Source organism: Fusarium pseudograminearum, chromosome 3 (genome assembly GCF_000303195.2).
Source record: "Fusarium pseudograminearum CS3096 chromosome 3, whole genome shotgun sequence".
Classification (NCBI taxonomy): Eukaryota; Fungi; Ascomycota; class Sordariomycetes; order Hypocreales; family Nectriaceae; genus Fusarium; species Fusarium pseudograminearum.
Window position 1 is genome coordinate 1584059 of NC_031953.1, and position 19585 is coordinate 1603643.

A 19585-nucleotide genomic window follows, 5' to 3' on the forward strand; every position below is an offset into this window, starting at 1 on the left:
CTTTCCTCGACTAAGCAGGTAACCTTGGGTTTCGTTTCTTCTTCAACATCCACGAGAGAGAAGCATGTCTTTGTTTACCGCACTTGTTCTGCCTTATTGTTTAAGCAATAGCCAATCGATCGCATCAAAAGCAATGCGACTGGCCCAAGTTACACGTTTAATACGGGAAATTCTAGACTGTCAGCACCCAAACCCAGTCTGTATTCTTTGAGATCCGGCTTTATGTTAGCCACAGCATCAATGGCGTTCATCATACAGTAGGCTGAAGACCATGGTACCGCATTGTCTATTATTATCCTCCACTAGCATCTACGTGACTTTCTCGTTACTTCTGCGCTGTCAATGTCACAATATCACAATGTTACGCGTCCCTCGGCTTTCGGACTAAGAACTGAAGTACCGTCACTGTTCAATTGCTGTCTTCCCCAAAGAACTTCCCTCCTGGGTCACCTCAGATCCTTGGTCCTGTAGGCTGTCATGCGGTGGCCTGGCCCTGTCAGCAATCCCCTCCCGAATGGGTTGTTGCTGCGATGTGCTGTGATATTATCCCTTCTCAGTCCCTTGGCGGCCCGCAGCCTTGGGCCGAAAAGTATGAGATGCGCGATAATGGAAAGCCCCAAGGCGCCAGGACAAGGGACGTCCCCAGGCGGATCTTACATGGCCGTGCTGCTTGCTCCATTGGGGCATATTCCAACGGACGTACCCCTGTCAGACCCTTGCTTTCAACCATGTCCAATATGCATTGTTGCTCATGCTACGCATCGCCCCAAGTAAGCCCGTTCAGTTGAGGTATCCACAACGCATCCATAATAGCTAGCATTTAGCTCAGGCGGCACACCCGGTCATGGATATCTTTCGTGAAGTCTCTTTGTCAAAAGTTGTCTTTTCTGTAGTGGCCTATCCGGGATTCCTTTCACCTGAGCTTATGCTTGGCTATTGAGTTTGATTACCTTCTTACTCAATTCACCTTCATTGCCAGCTCCAGATCCTGGTGACTAGGCCCTCCTCGATATTAGCCAGCAACTTGACTCTCAAACCTGCTCACCGGCTGTGGAGATACTTTGGAGTGGCTTATCCGAGAGGAAATTAAGACCAGTTGTGGATGTCGCTGTAAGTGGTTTCGATTGTCAAGGCTCTCTCCGTTACTCAGCCCCCAACCTTGGCCTGATCCTTTATTATATATCAGTTCAAGTGCAATATTTTTGCATCCTTTGACGTTCTCTAACATATCGGCTAAATAGAATAGGGCTTTGACGCTCATTTTACCACATTCGTTCCCCGACAAGTGTGAGCTTCACGCTGGTATCATCATCTGCGTTGAAGACAATCGCCTGCCATGCGCTTCTCACTATTGCTTAACGTCTTAGGCGTTGCGGCCGTTAAGATTCCGGCTCGAAACGGCGAGAATCTTCTTCACAGACGAAGCGAATCTGCCAGTATACAGCCTACTGCTACAGTAAACAACGAAGTACCGGCCCAAGATGGTTACGCTGCGAACCCAGCCGAAGCTCAAACATATGGAGCTGATACCAAGCCGGAAACATCACTGGCACAAGCACCTCAAGTCACCCAATCTGTTTCGATCGAGGAAGATGACAAGAAGGAGGAGGAAACTAGTGCTGCTTTCTCTGAGCAAGGGGACGCGGCCACTGAGACAAGCCCCAAGATGGTATACAACCTCGCATGCAGTTGCAATCAGCCTGCCCCTGCCCCGACTATCACAGGAGGTTATACAGTCAATCCACCACCGCCGCCGCCTCCAACTACAACCAGTCAACTCACAGTGGTCCCTTACCCTACTTACACACCCCCTGAGCCTGTAACCACTTCGACCACCGAGCAAGCTCCAGTGTCCGAACCTACAACAAGCTCAACTTACCAAGCCCCTGAGTCTTCGACTACGCTATCTGAAATTGTGACTCCTTACCCTCCTCCACCGATTCCAACTACGACCACCAGCGTTTATGAGCCCCCTACCACAGTCAGCGACACACCACTGCCTCCTCCTACTACCACAAGTCCGCCCCCTGACACTACAAAATCATGGTAAGTTACCTAAAGCCCCCTGAAGACCTGTTATTGACATAATTTAAGCGCGCCTGGCGAGCCTGTCACTGTTACGAGCAAGATTTACGTTCCCACGACTATTACCAGCAAAGTTTATGTTCCTACGACTGTTACGGAGAAGGTCACTGAAACCGTAACTGATAAAGTGACAGTGACTGAAACTCCAACTGCGGAAACAGTCACAAAGACTGTGACCTCCACGGTATTTGAGGGCACGACTGTGGTGCAGACTCAGTCTAAAGAGACAGTCACAGTACCTGGTCCTACAGTTACTGAAGACGCAGATACAGTTACGGTACCCGGCCCTACAGTTACCGAAGATGGGGATACCATTACAGTATCTGGCCCTACAGTTACTGCGCCCGGTCCTACGGTCACTGCACCTGGCCCCACGGTTACCGCGCCTGGACCTACAGTTACCGAGGACGGAAGTACAGTTACAGTACCCGGTCCTACAGTCACCGAGGAGGGAGATACAGTTACAGTCCCCGGTCCTACAATTACTGAGGCCGGAACCACTATCACCGAACCTAGGACCACTGTGACACTCCCTCAAGTCACAGTCACTGCGGCTGGAACAACTGTGACTCTGCCAGAGAAGACTTTTACAAAGCCCGGCAGCACCGTAACTGAAGCTGGCACGACTGTCACACTTCCTGAAGTAACCATTACCAGGCCTGGAAGCACTCTCACTGAAGCCGGAACAACCATCACTGAGCCTGGTCTGACAGTTACCGGTACTGTTACCGTCCCCGGAAGCAGAATTACAGTTACCGAGACTGGAGAAGATGAGACTGTGACCATCCACAGAACCGTCATCCAGCCGGGCGAAGACAAGACTATCTTAAGGACTGTTACTCTTCCTGGCCAGGAATCCGTTGTGACTGTGTCTGGCGAAGAGCGAACTGTTAAGGTTCCAGGAGAGCGCACTGTGGTGACCGTGCCTGGAGAGCAAGCCACCGTAACGGTAGAGTCCGTTGTTACTGAGCGCCTTCCTGCAGAGACGGTGACTCTTACCAAGGACGGAGAGACTATTGTAACGGTGGTCCCAGGTCCAACAACTGTCTACACCACCACATTGGTCATTGGCCAGACCGTACAGCTTCCTCCAACCACTGTTACTGCCACTCCTGGGCGCATCACTCTGTGCCCTAAGCCTACAGGCAGATCTGCACCGCTTGACCCTAAATCGGATCTCACCTTTGGCTGTGAGCCTGGGTACGTCTGTAACCCTCCCAAGCCATCGTGGTGTAACTTCTGGGCCGAGCCGCCTTCAGATGACTATCTATGTGAGCCCCAGTACTGTATCAAGGCTCCTAAACTCAAGAAGCCCCATTGGCGCAAGAATGAGACATCGTACTACCCACGATCTCCCGGATACTTCGATCTGAACCCTGAGGCTTTCGGCCTTTCTTACGACATCTTCGAGAAGCAAGTCTACAAGAAGATTGTTAGTAGTGAGATCAAGACCTTTACAACAGGTAACTGGGCCTCTCAGACAACCTTGAGTGACTGGCCCGATGCTACTACCTCGGTAGCAGAGAACTACGATTACGCTCCCAGCAGCAACGAGCGACGTGGACTACATATGATGGAGGCAAGAGACGTTACTCCAGCCGTTTGTTTCGGCGACTGTAACGGTGCTTACAAAATTGCTCAAAGCGTTGGAAAATCGGATAAGCTTTGCAAGGACGGCTCTCCGTTCCAGAATAGCCAAGATTTGTGCTTACAATGTATCGAAGATAACATTGAAGGGACCAAGCAAACTAAGCGAGACTACGTCGAGCCCAAGTTCCAGCAGTTCAACGATTTCTGTAAGGGTAAGGACACTACAAGTGCCACAACAGCCGCGCCTGGCCCTGAGTCTCAGGTTACTGCAACTCCAGACGTGGAGACCAAGAGTCAGGTCGAGGCCACCTCGGGTGGATTCGCTGCCATCACAACTGAAGAGGAATCTGAGCCTGAGTTAAGCAGTGCCGCTGAGCCACAGTCGACCGATGACGCTCCCGAGCCTACTTCCGTGCAGGAAGAGAACACCACTAATGAGCCTGAGCCCACTTCAAATGTTCCTGTTACCACAGACGACTCTGAGGCTGGCTCAACGGAAGTTGTTTCCACAAACGACTCCGAGCCTACTTTGACGACAAAGGCTTCAGAGCAGAGTGCCAAGGCGACTGAAAGCCCAGAGGCGACAGAGACTGAAGCAGCAGCTGAGGAGACATCAACCGACGGGTCTGAAAACTCTGAAGCTGGTGAGTCTACCACTCTACCTTTTACTACTAAGAGAGTTTTCGTGACTGTCACATCATCCCTTGAGGACTCTTCTGAGACTGATGTCGTTTCTACCATCACAGAAACAGGTTCGAGAACTGCTCAGACAAAGGGTGTCGAGACAGATTCTTTCGAGACCGATTCAGAGGCTGCCACTGAGACAGAAGGTTCGGAATCTGCTTCAGAGACCGACAGTTCTGGAGCTGCAACTGAGACCACAGTCAAAGCCACGCGCTCTGATAAGGCTGATGCTACTGAGACTGAGACAGAATCGGGAGCCGCTGCAACAGAAACCACAGAAACAGACGCTTCAGGTGCCGCTACCGCTTCAGGCGACAGCGACAGCGAGAGCGAGACTAGGTCGCGACTCGAGACACGCACTTCAACCTCCACATCAGACGAGACCGCAGCACCTTCAACTGTCGAGGCTTCCGCTTCTCGCTTGACGGCCAGCTTTGCCACTTTCATCGCTCTTCTGTCGATGCTAGTTATCATGATTTAACCTTCAACATCAACCACGTTTTTCCACTTTTCACGCCACTCATTACGATAATGTCTATTCGACAACGACAGCATGTTTATGCTTACGCTTCATGGATACCCAATGCACATACAACTTTTGATGAAGGATGATTTTTACATATTTGGCTTTTTGCCACGACACTCTTTTGGCGCATAGCGGAAGGCATATATAATTAGCATTGGGATACCAAACACTCCTTGATACACATATACCACAGGAACGAGCGAGGAGATTGGATTTTTTGAAGACAAGGATTGATGGTCGGTCACGGGCGGCTAGTCTTAATGCGACGAGGAGAAAAGAACAATCAAGTAGCATGCGGTTGAAAATTGATTTTTGTATTTATCGCCGCCGTTTTGGCGAGTCGAGTCCTGCATTTTTGATCTGTTCCGAGTTGTGTCATGGTTTGGTATAATACAATACATAGATGTAGTACAATTGCCCGCCGTGTCGGGGCACAATAAGACAAAGGAAGCATTTTCAAGTCATCGTAAGTTCGTTGAATCGTGCAGTATCCGGCGCTGCTACCAGGCGCACCAGGAAGACATGTCTTTGAGTCTTGTCAACATAGACTAACATCTGGAGTGATTATATGACTTACTATATTTTTTTTGCCCTTTTTTTTCATATTTACCAGTCGCTCAGTCCAAGCTCTTTGCGTCGTATGTAAAGAGGCTCATCCAAGTTGCCGGCTTCGAGGGTCTCAAGGTATGCAACCTCTGCATCGACAGTCGATCGTCGACGAGGGAATATAACCCAGACACTGGGGACAGGGACAGTGAAGAAAGATAGTCCGAGCATTGTGAAGCTTTGTTTGTTGTGAGCTGAGTTAGAAAGTAAGTGCAATTGTGTCGCGTTCGACTCAAGACAGTGACAAGTCTGGAGGCGAAAGATGTTTGGAATTGTCTCAAATCTTCGTTCCAAAAAACATTCCCATCGTGGCTATTTATCTTTCCAGTCCCCCTCTGGTCCAGAATCCCAAAGCTGGACTATCGTGAACACTTGCATCTTTAAGGTCCCCAAAGCCCTATCGCCATCTCCGCCATCTCAGACGGATTCGGCAACAGATGAATCTTCAAGGGTTCAGGGCCTCTTTGGTATGGAATGCAAGGGACACAGAACGCCTCGTGGCGTCTTAGACAAGTGATCTCCACAGCTTTACTCTAGAACGTGGGCCAGTTTCGTGAGGGATAGCTTTGACTTTGGAGATATTTGGAATACAGAGATCGACGATCTATTGGCCAGGGGCGTAGTATCGTGCTAATCTTGCATAGATCTTCGATAGCTTTGACGTAGATTCCTTTCTGAAAATGGTTCCTGACGAACAGCGTCGATCTTTAGAAATGTGACGACACTAGCGGCTGGCTTTAGAATTGGTCATGGGATATGACATCGTGAGATGCTTGTAATGCTTAGACAAACAAAAGTTTCTTTTCCATCACTTCCTCCGTACAGTGGCAATTATCAGTTGGTGAGAAGATGAATTCAGCTTTTTGTACAATACATCATCTACGATACAGACTGGGCAGCATACATAGCACACCTTGATCGTCTTTTAGACTAAGACCCAGAGGGGCAGCTTACAGCTACGAAAGAGATGGGTACGCTTCCAGCTTGTCTTTTCTTTCTCACTACCTTCCTATTTCTCATGTTCCTCTTCCCGGCCAATGTAAGGAGAATTGTCAGATTGATGAGGAACGCTAGGTGCTGTTACACCTAGCTGACAGTAAGCCCTGAGACGGCATACCATCCGCAAATAAAGAGTCTAGACCGACTCGCCGTAATCTTGCCTTATATGACTTGCATTTACTGCCTTTGCTAGCGAATTTCTGTCTACCATTTCTTAACTGCAAATCCGCTTTGATCGTGAGTGATCATCTTGTAAGGAGAGTGAAAGATGGAGTTGTGAAAATTTAGTTCCAAGATGAGTAGTTAATCTACTTCACAGCTATGGGAGCGCTGTTGGGCTGGTCAAATTACTATTCAACAGCGTCCAACTACGATATAATTAGCAAATCTAATTATTAATGTGATTTTTTTTAAAGATTTATACTTAGAGAAATCGGGTATTACTGAGTGCCAGCATAGTCAAAATAATTCGAGGATGGTTAACTGTGAGGCCTTTATGAGCTTTAGACCTTGGTCATTAATATGCGTAGAGTATGCGCCGTTTTAAAGCTTTCTAAAGCCATATAACGAAACAAATTTATGTTTTCAAACAACTGGATTCAGACTTGATCGTATAATATAATGTGGGAAGCTTATAACTGCTCAAACAATGGCCTTTCTTGTCTTTCATTCATTAATAACAACAAGCAGTATTTAGAGAAATTCATCATTACCAACGCCGTCATTCCTGAGCTTGTTCAGGCACGTCACATCTCATTTCATCAAAAGCAGAGTGTATGTATCCAGTTTGTTTGCCTTCCATCCATTCATTCAGTTCTCCAGAAAGTCATGTCTCATTCCACAACCAGTCCTTCCAGTACGTGCATGGCCCTTGTGCCTTCGCTTTCGAACCGGCTGACTATGGCCTCGCACTCGTACTTCAGTTGCTTCTCAGCCTCCGAAGCGTTGTGGTAGATCCACTCCTGCACTGTCATCTGCTTCTCTGGTGATGTCAAAGCCTGGCCCTGCTTGAGATATCTCTCCGTGTCATTCTCCTTATCTGAGTCCTTGACTGGTGTTCCAAAGACGGTATCCAGATCCAACTCAGTCCATGGAGCAGTGCTGCGAAGTCCTGCAATTACGTTGCGTTTGGATGGTGACAGCTTGGAAGGTGATGTGCGGGTAGGTGTAGTGATAACAGGTGCCAATGCCACTCGCTTGGGGTTGGCACCGGACGTGGGTCTTGATGATGGTGGTTCGTTCTCGGCATCAGAGGCCTGAGGTGATTGAGAAGGTGAAATAGCTGCTTGTCGAGCTGAAGGGGCAGGGGAGATGACTCTTCCAGGGGTAGAAGGCGGATTGGCCAGATGAGCTGCGCTGGGCGGCGGGGATGATGGCACAGGCGATTGTTGTGCTGACTCCACAGACGCGGCACGGGGAACAGGCCCTTCGGACGCATAGATCTCGACATCCTCTTGCATGCGATCTTCCACAGGCTGACTGAATGGTTGCGTTGACTCTTGACTAGCGGCGGCTTCCATTGACTTTCTAGCCTCCAGCGACTTTTTCGACGGACGACCACGACCACGCTTAGGGGGCGCGTCACTCAATTGACTCTCGTTAGCGCCGACAGAAGGTCGGGATGCCAATGACGCCTTGGAAGGTCGGCCACGGCCTCGCTTAACGGGTGGTTCTTCGGGGGCTTCTACCAGCTCGATCTCGTTGGCGGAAGCACGAGAGGCAAGAGATGCTTTAGAAGGACGTCCTCGACCTCGCTTGCCTGTGCTCAGACGAGCTGCTGCTGACTTCTTGACAACAGTATCAGTGCTGGCAAGACTGTCGTCGTGGCCTGTCTCATCGACATGGGTTTGCTCTTCTGGTTCAGCATCATGTTCCTCATCAACTTCTGGTGCGGCTTTTGTTTTCTTCGACTTTGTCTGTTTGGTTGCCTTTTTAGTATCGGCTTTTCGCCCTTTCTTTGGAATTTGTAGCTGTTGGGGCTCAGCTTCAGGTTCTGCGTCTGACTCTTGTTGTAGTTCGTGTTCTTGCTCTGGTTCAGTATTGTTGACCTCCATCTCAGCTTGTAAAGCCTTGAGATCGTCATCAATTTCGTCCTCATCTGGCTCAATGGGCTCGGGATTCAGCATGGCAAAATCGCGTGAGTACTCATGTTGCTCGGCCTTGGCCTGCGACGTCCTTGACCCCTTCTCTTTCTTCTGACGTCTCTCAGAATCTGAATCAAAACTTAACTCTTCGTCTTCGGTAAGTTGGTTCTCCAGGTCCGCTTCCAGCTGTCGCTCGATCTCATCATCGTCTGGGAACGTTCCGGGAGTTGCTTCGTAGCCTGCTGGCGCCACCTCCTCTGTGACAGAGACTATGGAGACATCATGTGACGATTTAGCTACGGGCTTTCGGGTCGTCTTCTTTTTACTGCCCTTCTTGGAAACAGAAGCTTCAGCCATATCTGAGTCTTCATCTTGCACCACTGTAGATTCGTTGACAGCACGCATCGCGCGCTTCTTGCCTGGGGGGACATCAGATATAGCCATGCTCACGTCTTCTACCGCTGAACTGTCACGCTTCCTCCCTCGTGAAAGCTTAGATGGCTCTTCATATTGTAGTGAGGCCTCAGTATCCTCGACAATGGATGTTTCTTTCTTTGCCTTTGTTTTTCGTCCCTTGGTGGTCGCTTTGCGTGCTTTTGTTTTCTTTCCACCCGTTGCAGTCGAGGCTGTTGTCATAACACTGTCGTCTATAGCAGCTGTTGAATCGTTCATTGAAGGCGCTTCTGAAGCAATGGTTGCGACGGACTGCACAGATAAACGCGACGCTTTGGATGCGCGTGCAGTTTTGGTTTTGCTCGATTTCTTGGCTTCTAGTAGAATGAAGAACGGGCAGTTAGGGGATCGGTTGTAGTGCTCGTCGCTGCGCTTTATTAGTTGTTGCCATAGGTTTATACAAGTTGCGATACTCACAGTGGCTTGTCAGTGGGCTCCCAACCGTCAAGAGCGAGTTGACAGTATGTGCAGGTAGCCATATCATCCGACTCTTCAGTCGGCGTGTACTTCCAACCAGCGTCGACCAGCTGCTTGGTCTTACATTTCCATCCCTTTTTAGTATCGTGGGGCCATCTGCCAGCAAATGTTGCCTTTCGAGCCTCCTTCATGTATGGTTGGTCTGGGGCTTGTTGCGCATAATCTCCAACGTTAGATTCGATCGCAGCGACAACTGCCCAGCCGCATTCGGGAGCATGCGTCAGATGTTCGACAAGGGGGTCGTCGTTGGCTTCCCAGCCGTCAAGGCCCTTGTGGCACAAGAAACATTGCGCATTGTCGGGATTTTCCAGTGTTGGGTTGAAGAAGAGTCCAGCGCGAGCAAGCTACAGGGCTGTTAGCCATTGTTGGTATCAACGCAAGTAGTCAACGTACGCTGTCGGGTGTGATAGACTTGTGAGGCCAGTTGAGAGCTTTGGTGCCCCGTCCACTCGCTGCAGATCCTCGCTTTTTGGAGTTTTTCTGGAAAGAAGCCAATCGGCTCTCGTATGTAATGAATTGGTCGGTAATGTCGTCGAAAGACATGGCTGTAGGTAGGTTGCGCGTGAAAGCGCGGTCAAGGGTAGGTGTTTAATTCAATCAGACGCGATGCGATGCGTCGGCAAAAGATCAAGTTGGAGAAGAAGCAGAGAGAGAGACCAAGAGAATAAATAAATGGAAATCAAAAAGTGATTGCGCTCATGACAGGATTCGAATGCCGCTTAACAAATGCAAGTCCGCGCGTCGTACCAACAGGTAGGTATTCTACCCTTTTACCTTGTCGTAGAATTAATGGCGGTGGGAGTTTGTTGTGTGGAAGGAATTCGAGATGCTCGCTTGCTGCGCTGCGACGGAATTGATCGAGCAAAAGAGGCGGTCGAAGGGCGGGACCTGGCGCGTTTGTTTACTTTGGTGGGTCAGCCAACCCCAGAGACCCAAACATGGGTTCTACTTTGAGGTAGCCCCAGAGAATTGACAACTAACGAACAGGATATTTCGCTTGTTTATTTACATGGGTTCATACGATTTCACCTTGTTGTTCTTGATCTATTATTAGCAATGGATATGATGTGATCCGATCAGACCTACAGTACGCTATCTGTTATGTACAGAGTAGACAGGTATCTACAGCTTGTAGAACTGTGAAGCCAACCACTATATCAATTGGTTGCCTTTCTTCATCCCGATGTGACCTATATCAGCCTAACATCTTACAACTTTCCTGCTGCTTTCATTCCTCGCTCGCCGTCTACCAGAATACACCATCCCTCATGACCTCGTCCACCATCTCCAGCAATCACAGCTTCAAAGGTTCCTGGAGAGTTGGCAAACTTGAGAACAGCATCGTCAAAACTGCCAGGTTGGAGCCAAATAGATGGGATTCCCTTCTCCTTGGCCTCTTGAAGCACCTGAAGGGTTGCTGCAGGAGGAGTGATAACTGAGAGAGACGTCTCAGTAGGGTTTGGAAGAGCCGTGACATTGGGAACAGTGGCATGGTCCTTGTTGAGCGCATTGATCGTCTGCGAGCCCGGGTTTATGGGGGTAACTGGTAGGTCATGATGAAGATACCAAACAAAGACTAATTGAGGCCTTGATGAGTGAAACGTGGTTCCATATAAGAACAGACAGATAGATCTTACCGCGATGTCCAAATTTGGCCGGGTTGGAACTGGCACCCGCCACTGCATAAGCAGACGAGGTAAAGAATTTTCGAACGGCAGCCTCGGTTGTCATATTGAATGCTGATATATGATTTTGTTGTTTTCAAATGTAAAGCAGTATTCTGTGACGTTGCAGGAAGATATATGTATGCCGAGGATAAAGGTTTCAAGATGTACTGCGGGCGGGGCTTCGGTCAAGACGCCATAGTTACAACTAACTGATCGCTTATTGAATTATTCGCATGGGTTGCATCACTCCCAATAACTACCTACCTAGAATATCTATGGAAAACAGCAGTTGAACCTACCAATGCCAAGTTTCTAGACAATGGGGGATCATCTTTCCTATGACAAAATATTTGCGTTGCTGTTTGAGACAATATCTCTACTAACTTTGGCAAAACGGTAACCTTACAGCATACAGTTGAAAGGTACACAGTGAATCGTCCAACGTTGGTCGGCGTTTCTGTTAGGTATGGGTCCGGGTCGTCCCGTAGATCTATTTGAAACTCTTTGTTGAATGTTTACCATCGAATAAATGGCGGAATTAACTCTGCGTGGCTGACGATATCATATCCCGAAAACGTGTTGGTTTAGACAAAGGTTCAGGGTAGCCATGCCACAGCGTTGAGTCTACTTGGGATATCAATTACCTAGGTATCACAGGACGATCGAGATTACTCGCTAATAAGCGAGCAAGATCTGTGACAAATGGCGGCATTGTCTTGACTGTTTCAATCGATCTCGGATGGCTGGTGCTTGTTCAAGGCAGGGCGGTTCATCCCAAGGCCAAGTCCGTGAAACCCGCGTGATAGGAACAAATTAAGCGAACGTCAAAACATAACGTCGATAATAACAAGTACGATATGCATAAGGAAACATCGTCAAGAAGAAATGATAGCGCCGTAGTAATAGGCGGTAAGTATAACATGTCTAGAAAGCTGTGACTGGCCTCAGCTTTGCAGGCCGCAGGTACAGACTAACCATGAGGTTTTATGGTAACTGCCAGAATGCCACCATGATACTTAGACCAAAGCACTGTGACATTATCGAGTGTTTGGATTTGTGCAAAAATATCTAGACATTGTTTCATGACACTAGCTACATAATTCTCAACGAGTAGTATAAAGGGGTCTTGCATTATTTACTCCAGTTTCAATAGTTTCACCGCCAAACGGCATTAGTGAAAGACGACAAAATAAAGCGGATACTGACTCGATTTCTAAGGGGTTAAGTGTTTGGCTTATTTTACAGGCGGTGACATGGCTCATGTTGACCCATGGACTGACCCCGTTGCCCCGTCAGTCTCTAGCAAAAGACTCCAGGGAGGCCAGAACGTGGAGAGGAAGTGCGCATGGAATGTAATCTTGGCCCTCTTTTCTGTCTTCTTCATCTTTCAACCTCTCAACACCATTTTCCTCATTTTCAGAAACCATCATAACGACGGTTTTATCGACAGTTTGTTGCGTTACCAACTCAACCAGCCACACCACACCAGAAGAACCCCTCCAACAACCTAAAAATGGTGAGCTCCAGTTGCCCCGGACACCCCTTTCATTCGGATGTGTAAACATGCACCCCGCCTTCTGATTCGACGGTTTGCCTCTTGCGTCGTCCGAAATAGTTGGAAGTTGGCTTTTTGCTTGCCAACCGTCAAATGATCAGTTGATGTTTAACTCCCTCCGCATCTTGCATCTTTTGAAATATCACAACATTCACAGTCGCAAACTTCACACACTACGCAACTCTCATTCCTCTTATTATACTCATAAGCAATCATGTCTAACAACAAGTTTGAATCGCAGGCTTCTACCAACTACAAGGAGGCTTTTGCCCTGTTCGACAAGCGCGGAAACGGCCGTGTCACTGTTGACAGCCTCGGTGATCTTCTGCGCGCCTGTGGCCAGAACCCTACTCTTTCTGAGATCCAGGACCTCGAGAAGAATGTTGGTGGCGAATGTGAGTAACAACCTACTGCGACGATACAAATCAGAATTCGAGCTGACGTTTCCGATACAGTCGACTTCGAGACATTCCAGCGCGTTCTGAACCGCCCCGGCGGTTTCCGCGACCCTGGCGAGCCTGAGGAATACTGCCGCGGTTTCCAAGTGTTTGATAAGGATATGACGGGTTTCATCGGCGTCGGCCAGCTCAAGTACATCTTGACAAACCTGGGCGAGAAGATGACCGACGAGGAGGTCGACGAGCTCCTCAAGGCCGTTGACACCAGCTCAGGCCAGGTCAACTACACTGGTACGTACCATAACAAAATCGATTCGAGCGACGACTAACACAATCCAACACAGACCTCGTGCGAACTATCCTCGCCAACTAAACATTGTAAAGATATGGGCGGGTTAGGTTATGCATCTACGTTGACGGACCGGCGTTTGCTTGTTTGATTATGGATATGGATGGAATCGGCTACGGATACGCTGAAATGATGAATTACTGCTTCCCTTGTACGGAGCACTAGCATGTCTGGATTTTTGGTAGATAATTGGGAGGCGAGTAGGAGTTACGAAATACAGCTCTATATGTCTCAGCTGTTTATGGTGTGTCGCTTTGACTGTGGTGGAGTTGTCATGGACCCATATTGGCAGTTAATAGTTTATCTGGGTAGCTGATAGCTTGCATGAGTTTTGGCATCTCAATATGCGATTTCTTCATCCTAGATGATTGACACTTTGACAGTGATTAAACAATGCCTATTATGTCTTTGTTATGGCCTCCATAGTTTATGCATGATTCACCTCCCATTAGCCGCTTTGATCATGACACGGCATCTAACTGCCCCGCGATTTCGCTGGCCTCGAGCGGGTCTAAAGTGGGAGCTCCAAGCTGCACCTCTCAATAAACGCCCCATCTTGCTACATCTACAGTAAACGCCTTTCAACGCCTTTGACGCCTAAACACGGAATAATCAAATTAGTCTCTTCAAGAAGACCCCTCTTTTGACTGTACGTTGCCTCAATTCCGAAACTTGACCGCCTTCAAACCAATCGGCTAACCTTCCAGGTAACATTCACATTCACATCCCATCCATCTATCCAAGCTGGACAAGCGTACTTCCCCCAGGTCCCTCCTCCTCCTCCTCCTCTCCCTCTTCTTCCTCGTTATCGCTATAACTCTGGCTTCCTCAAGAGCTTCCTCACGCCTCGGCTCTCTTGCGAACCAATTCAGATTCCAAGCTTCACGAACCATTCTATCAACAAGACGGCTTATGACTAGCACCATGGCTCCCGACAAGTATCGTAACCCTCCTCAGGCGCCGCCTCTGTTCACCGCCACCCCCGAGTCGATCGCGGCCGACACCAAGAAGCTCTGCGATGCTACCAAGAATGTGCTGGACTCTGTCGCAGCCAATGTCACCGCAGACAAGGCCTCTTTCGCCAATGTCCTTGAGCCTATCCTCATAGATGAGAACCTGGCTGCCACTCAGCGTCGCATCTTGACCTTCTACCACCATGTTTCCACCAACAAGGAGCTCCGTGATGCTTCCACCGAGTCTGAGAGAGTCCTCAATGACTTCGGTATCGAGTGTAACATGCGAGAGGACATCTTCAACGCTGTGGATGCGGCTTTCGCCAACCGAGAATCTCAGGATCTCACCAAGGAGCAGGCACACGTTCTCGAGAAGGAGAGAAATAAGTTTATCCGAAACGGGCTTCGTCTGCCTGCTGGCCCCAAGCGAGACCGATTCAAGGAGATACAGAAGCGTCTGAGCGAGCTCGAGATTCAGGGCCAGACCAACCTCAACGAAGAGAAGGGAGCCATCTGGTTCACTCCCGAGGAGCTTAAGGGAGTTCCCAGTGACGATATTGACGTCGACTCGCTCGAGAAGGGCACTGGCGAGAACGAAGGCAAGGTTAAGCTCTCGTTCAAGTACAACCACTACTTCCCTCTTATCAAGTATGCGATTGACGCCGACACCCGTCGCAAGTACACCGTTGCTGAATCCAACAAGGTATGGCTCAATCGATAAATTTATATATACGAAAGACTGACCAACATTCTAGGCCAATGTCAATGTCCCTCTCTTCCAGGAGATCATTACCCTCCGTGACGAAGCTGCACGACTTTTGGGTTACGACAACCACGCAGCCCTGCGCATCGAGGAGAAGATGGCCAAGAGCCCCGCTGCCGTTCGATCTTTCCTTGATGACCTTCGAACTCGGCTTACCGAGGGTGGCACCAAGGAGATTGGCGCCCTCAAGGAGTACAAGAAGAAGGATTACGAGGAGCGCGGCCTATCATTTGACGACAGCTTCTACATGTGGGACACATCCTTTTACTCCCGAATCCAGAAGGAGAAGGAGTACAGTGTTGACGAGGCCAAGATCTCTCAGTATTTCCCTGTTGACTCAACCTTTGCCGGCATGCTGAAGATCTTTGAGGAGATCTTTGGGTTCGTCTTTGTTGAGCTTACGCCCGAAGAGAGAGCCAGACTGAGCCCCACTGGCAAGGCCGAGGACATCGTATGGCACGAGGATGTTTTGATCTACAGCGTCTGGGATGACGAGGCCTCAGGCTCAAGCTTCAACGGCTACCTGTACCTTGACCTTCACCCCCGTGACAACAAGTATGGCCACAACGCCAACTTTAACCTGGAGCCTGGTTACGTCACTGAGGACGGCAAGAAGCACTACCCCGTTACTGCTCTGGTCTGCAATTTCAGCAAGCCAACTCCCAAGAAGCCATCCCTGCTCAAGCACCACGAGGTTGTGACCCTGTTCCACGAGCTGGGTCATGGTATCCATGACTTGGCTGGTCGCACCCGCTACAGCTACTTCCACGGAACTTCCACAGTGCTCGACTTTGTCGAGGCTCCATCCCAGATGCTCGAGAACTGGTGCTGGACCCCCAGCGTACTCAAGTCACTTTCTAAGCACTGGGAAACAAAGGAGCAAATTCCCGACGAGCTTATCGAAAAGCTTGTTTCTACTAAGCGTCTCAACTCAGCAATCGGCGCACTTGGACAACTTGTTATTGGCCTCTTTGACATGACTGTGCACACTCCTGAGTCTCACGAGGCTGTCAAGAAGCTCAACGCTGGTCGAACCTGGAACGAGCTTCGACATGAAATTTCCGGCACCAAGGGTCCTGAGGACCTTGGAGAGGGGCTGTAAGTATTTCCTAAAGCAATATTATGAGTGACCGAGCTAACTATGTTCCAGGGAATGGGGCAACCGACACGCTGGGATCGGCCACTTCATTGGTGGATATGATGCTGGATACTACGGCTACCTCTACTCCGAGGTGTTCTCACTCGACATGTTCCACTCGTTCTTCGCCAAGAACCCTATGGACGGTAAGGAAGGTCGACGCTACCGCCATACCGTGCTAGAGAGAGGTGGAAGTATCCCCGAGATGGAATTCTTAAATGAGTTCCTGGGCCGAGAGCCTAGCTCGGAAGCTTTCTACAAGGAGCTTGGGCTTTCGTCATCTGCTTCCTAGGAAGATTGCAGTTAACGAATAGAAGAGAGAATACCATCAGTGCATTAAACAGTATACGGGACAATATGATAGTGTACTAAAGATCAGAATGTTATTCATGAACCACGTGGTAGTGTCGCACAATGATGACTGCGGATTCTCCCCCTGGGTCCTGCAGTGATATACGAGAATGGAATCTCGTATGTTGCAGCTACCCGCACATAGATCCTGTCACCTGGGTCCCGAACCTGTAGACTGCCCATGTCATGACCGCACTCTAATGCTATTACTGGATTACGTGAATAAGCTGTGGATGCAAGGTTGGCTGCATGTATTTGTGTAACTCGGCGTTATCGTCAAGTCGCCGGCGAGAAATCTGAGGCTGTAGTCATTAATATTATTGAGGTTAGGTTATAAGTTTATCGAATGCAATCAGCCGTTGCCTCCGAGAACATCGCGCGCAATGTGGGTTTCCATGCGGTGAAGTAATATCAAGTGTTATTAAGCTTAATCCGCCCTATTTGGGGCATCGTGACTAGACCAGTATGTGCGCGAGTGACAAGGGGCGACTTTGATAATTTAAATGAACGCATCTTTGTTAAGTTGGGGGAGAGAATGTAGTTCGGCCTCGAAAAACAATCAGTAGTTAATTTCGGGCTTAAACATGGAACCTTTACGGGGTGAAACAAACCACTGCCAACCGTTGATACCAAATGGTGGCAAAAAAGTCAATATTTCGGGCTTCACAATGTAATTTGACTCGATGGGCTATGGCCACATTCGTTTATTTCGCTATCTGATATTGCTTTTATCTAGGATACCCGGTCAACTTCCTGGCCTTGACGAATCATGTATATCTCATCAACCTGCATTTCTGATAGATTGCCCTACACTGAAAATAAGACGAACTACACGCCTCATTAACTATAAGATACACAGTTATTAGAAAGTGGCATCATCCCAAATATCTCCAATGGAGCCTGAAAAATCGTGGGGTATTGAGATTCAGACGCGGAACCGCATCTCCGTCCCCCAGACTTTGGTGCTGATATGGCTTGATCTGAGGAAGCTGACTCTGGGGAAAAGATGCAGAGAATCTTGTTAATCGGTTGATCTGGAGTCTTCTAGGATGCGAAAACGGTACCGCATCTCCGTGTGGCTGGCTCCTACAACCATCATCATCATCACTAATTTGTTTCATTGCCCAAGATGGCTTCATCAAAACTTGAAGAAAACCAACCAGTGCCGTGTTCCAGATTTACCGGAGACTTTGCCGGCCGCTACGGCGACTTGCGGGCTTTAGCCTCCGCGCCACCATCGTGCATCACATCAGACCACTCCAATTTCTCCAGTCTCGAAGTGTAAGAGAGGAAGAGGGAGAGAACCAGTAGCATTCGAGTTTATAGTAAGACCGCGGTATGAGTGGAGACCATGACGCCCAAGACTGACTCGGAAGGTGTCATTTATCTTGATCTTGAGATATTATAATGATCTGAGTACGAAGAAGGGTTGAGTTTGTTGATGGATCTGCGGAGAAAGACTAGGAATGATTTGGGGCTAGCTAACAACCATTTAATCATGGATGGCTTGCGCGGGGGAACGGGTAGTCTAAAATGGTGATTGCGGGGAAAGATGGGGTAACGTAATTGAGAGGACGCTGAATGGGGGTTGATAAGATGTTGTTATGATATTAGATTATTACCAATTGACAAAGGCAGATGGTACTTGGTGTTTATTGTTACCTCGAGATAACTGGAAATATGATACTTGTACCCTGTATCAGAAAGGCTATTGATATCTGCGAGTCTCACCATAGAGCAACCGAGTATACTCACTACTACCTTGATCCACCGTTCAAGTCTAATTCCCACTCTGTACCTACCCGTGCTGAAAAGTCCCAACTGCATTTCAGCATGATAATTTAATTGCTTCTTTATGCCGTGCTAACAGCATTGGCGGCGTGGCTGAAGCGAGAAGAACAGACGACTGGATGAGAGTTATTCCAGGACACATTCCAGAAATGAACAGCCCCAAGCCTCAATATGCAGGTTCCCTAGTGTCCCGTCACCGTCTCTCTCCAACACGTTTTTAGCGGGCTGATGTTCCAGGCGACATGACACTTGATTCCTCTTTCATAGGGTTCCCGGTGTTTGCACCGCACGCTTCGGATTTGCCGCCGGGACTGGACCGTGCTTGCCATGGTAAGCAAAAGGAAGGCTAAAGGTGTGGTTGTTAGGCTTCGTTCTGTGCTGTATTTGGTTGTATCGAATGTGGTAATGATACAACCTAATGCAAGACAGCGACAAACAGCGGATCCGATGTCAACGGCAAGATGGAAAGGATAAAGCTTGTATTCGGTAGCGTAATAAACTAAAAAAGAAAAAGAGGCGGGGAGACGAAACAGCGCCAAGGGTTTTGAGATGGAGACAAACAGTCAGAAACGAGCACCCGAGGATCTCTTTAAGGACATGTTTGCGTCTGTGTGAGTCCAAGTGTGCGAGTGCGGAGCGTGGATGAGATGAGATGGGATGACATGACATGACATGAACCGTCACTCAATGCACAAGAATCTTTATTGCACATATTGCCATGACGTTACGGATACTTGGCCGTGTACAATCCAACGGTGTTCGATGAAGCACGGTGCACCAGTCGAACATTATAGTACTCGATGAGCCAAGTAAGAATTGGAGAAAATAGATTCGTTAGTTCTTGGGGAACCTAGCCTACGAGTTAGTTTCATAAACGAGAATCCACCAGAATACGACCTCGATAACCAACCAAGAATCAAGTAATTGAATTATCATCCTGCATTCTAACCAGATACCCCTCTCCGACACTTCTTCTCTACCGCGGCCCACACCTCGTACTTGAGCAACATGTCCCAACACTCTCAGAGCGCCATCTCGCGTGGCCGCCCCTCGGACGCACAAAGGAAGCCGTACAGTACTACTCTTGCATGCCATTCCTGGCGTTACATGGACCAT

The 19585-nt window shown here is 48.7% G+C and overlaps 5 protein-coding genes across 5 annotated transcripts, besides 2 other annotated features; 3 read left to right on the top strand and 2 right to left on the bottom strand.

The window, feature by feature from the left end:
• Positions 1-1336: 1336 nt before the first annotated feature.
• FPSE_07260 (uncharacterized protein) lies at positions 1337-4840 on the top strand (the record flags this gene model as incomplete). The annotated part of the gene is made up of 2 exons (XM_009260378.1): positions 1337-2046; positions 2095-4840. The coding sequence occupies 2 exons, from the start codon at positions 1337-1339 to the stop codon at positions 4838-4840; spliced, it is 3456 nt and encodes a 1151-aa protein (XP_009258653.1).
• Positions 4841-7323: 2483 nt separating this feature from the next.
• Positions 7324-10047, bottom strand: FPSE_07259 (uncharacterized protein; the record flags this gene model as incomplete). The annotated part of the gene is made up of 3 exons (XM_009260377.1): positions 7324-9394; positions 9445-9848; positions 9898-10047. The coding sequence occupies 3 exons, from the start codon at positions 10045-10047 to the stop codon at positions 7324-7326; spliced, it is 2625 nt and encodes an 874-aa protein (XP_009258652.1).
• Positions 10048-10712: 665 nt separating this feature from the next.
• Positions 10713-11235, bottom strand: FPSE_07258 (uncharacterized protein; the record flags this gene model as incomplete). The annotated part of the gene is made up of 2 exons (XM_009260376.1): positions 10713-11080; positions 11142-11235. 2 exons carry the CDS (start codon positions 11233-11235, stop codon positions 10713-10715), a joined length of 462 nt encoding a protein of 153 aa, XP_009258651.1.
• Positions 11236-12940: 1705 nt separating this feature from the next.
• On the top strand, positions 12941-13497 carry FPSE_07257 (uncharacterized protein; the record flags this gene model as incomplete). Its single annotated transcript, XM_009260375.1, has 3 exons — positions 12941-13121; positions 13182-13415; positions 13469-13497. The coding sequence occupies 3 exons, from the start codon at positions 12941-12943 to the stop codon at positions 13495-13497; spliced, it is 444 nt and encodes a 147-aa protein (XP_009258650.1).
• A 746-nt stretch (positions 13498-14243) lies between these two features.
• Positions 14244-14277: a microsatellite.
• Positions 14278-14397: 120 nt separating this feature from the next.
• On the top strand, positions 14398-16619 carry FPSE_07256 (uncharacterized protein; the record flags this gene model as incomplete). Its single annotated transcript, XM_009260374.1, has 3 exons — positions 14398-15129; positions 15182-16287; positions 16340-16619. 3 exons carry the CDS (start codon positions 14398-14400, stop codon positions 16617-16619), a joined length of 2118 nt encoding a protein of 705 aa, XP_009258649.1.
• A 2491-nt stretch (positions 16620-19110) lies between these two features.
• Positions 19111-19145: a microsatellite.
• Between the last annotated feature and the right edge of the window lie 440 nt (positions 19146-19585).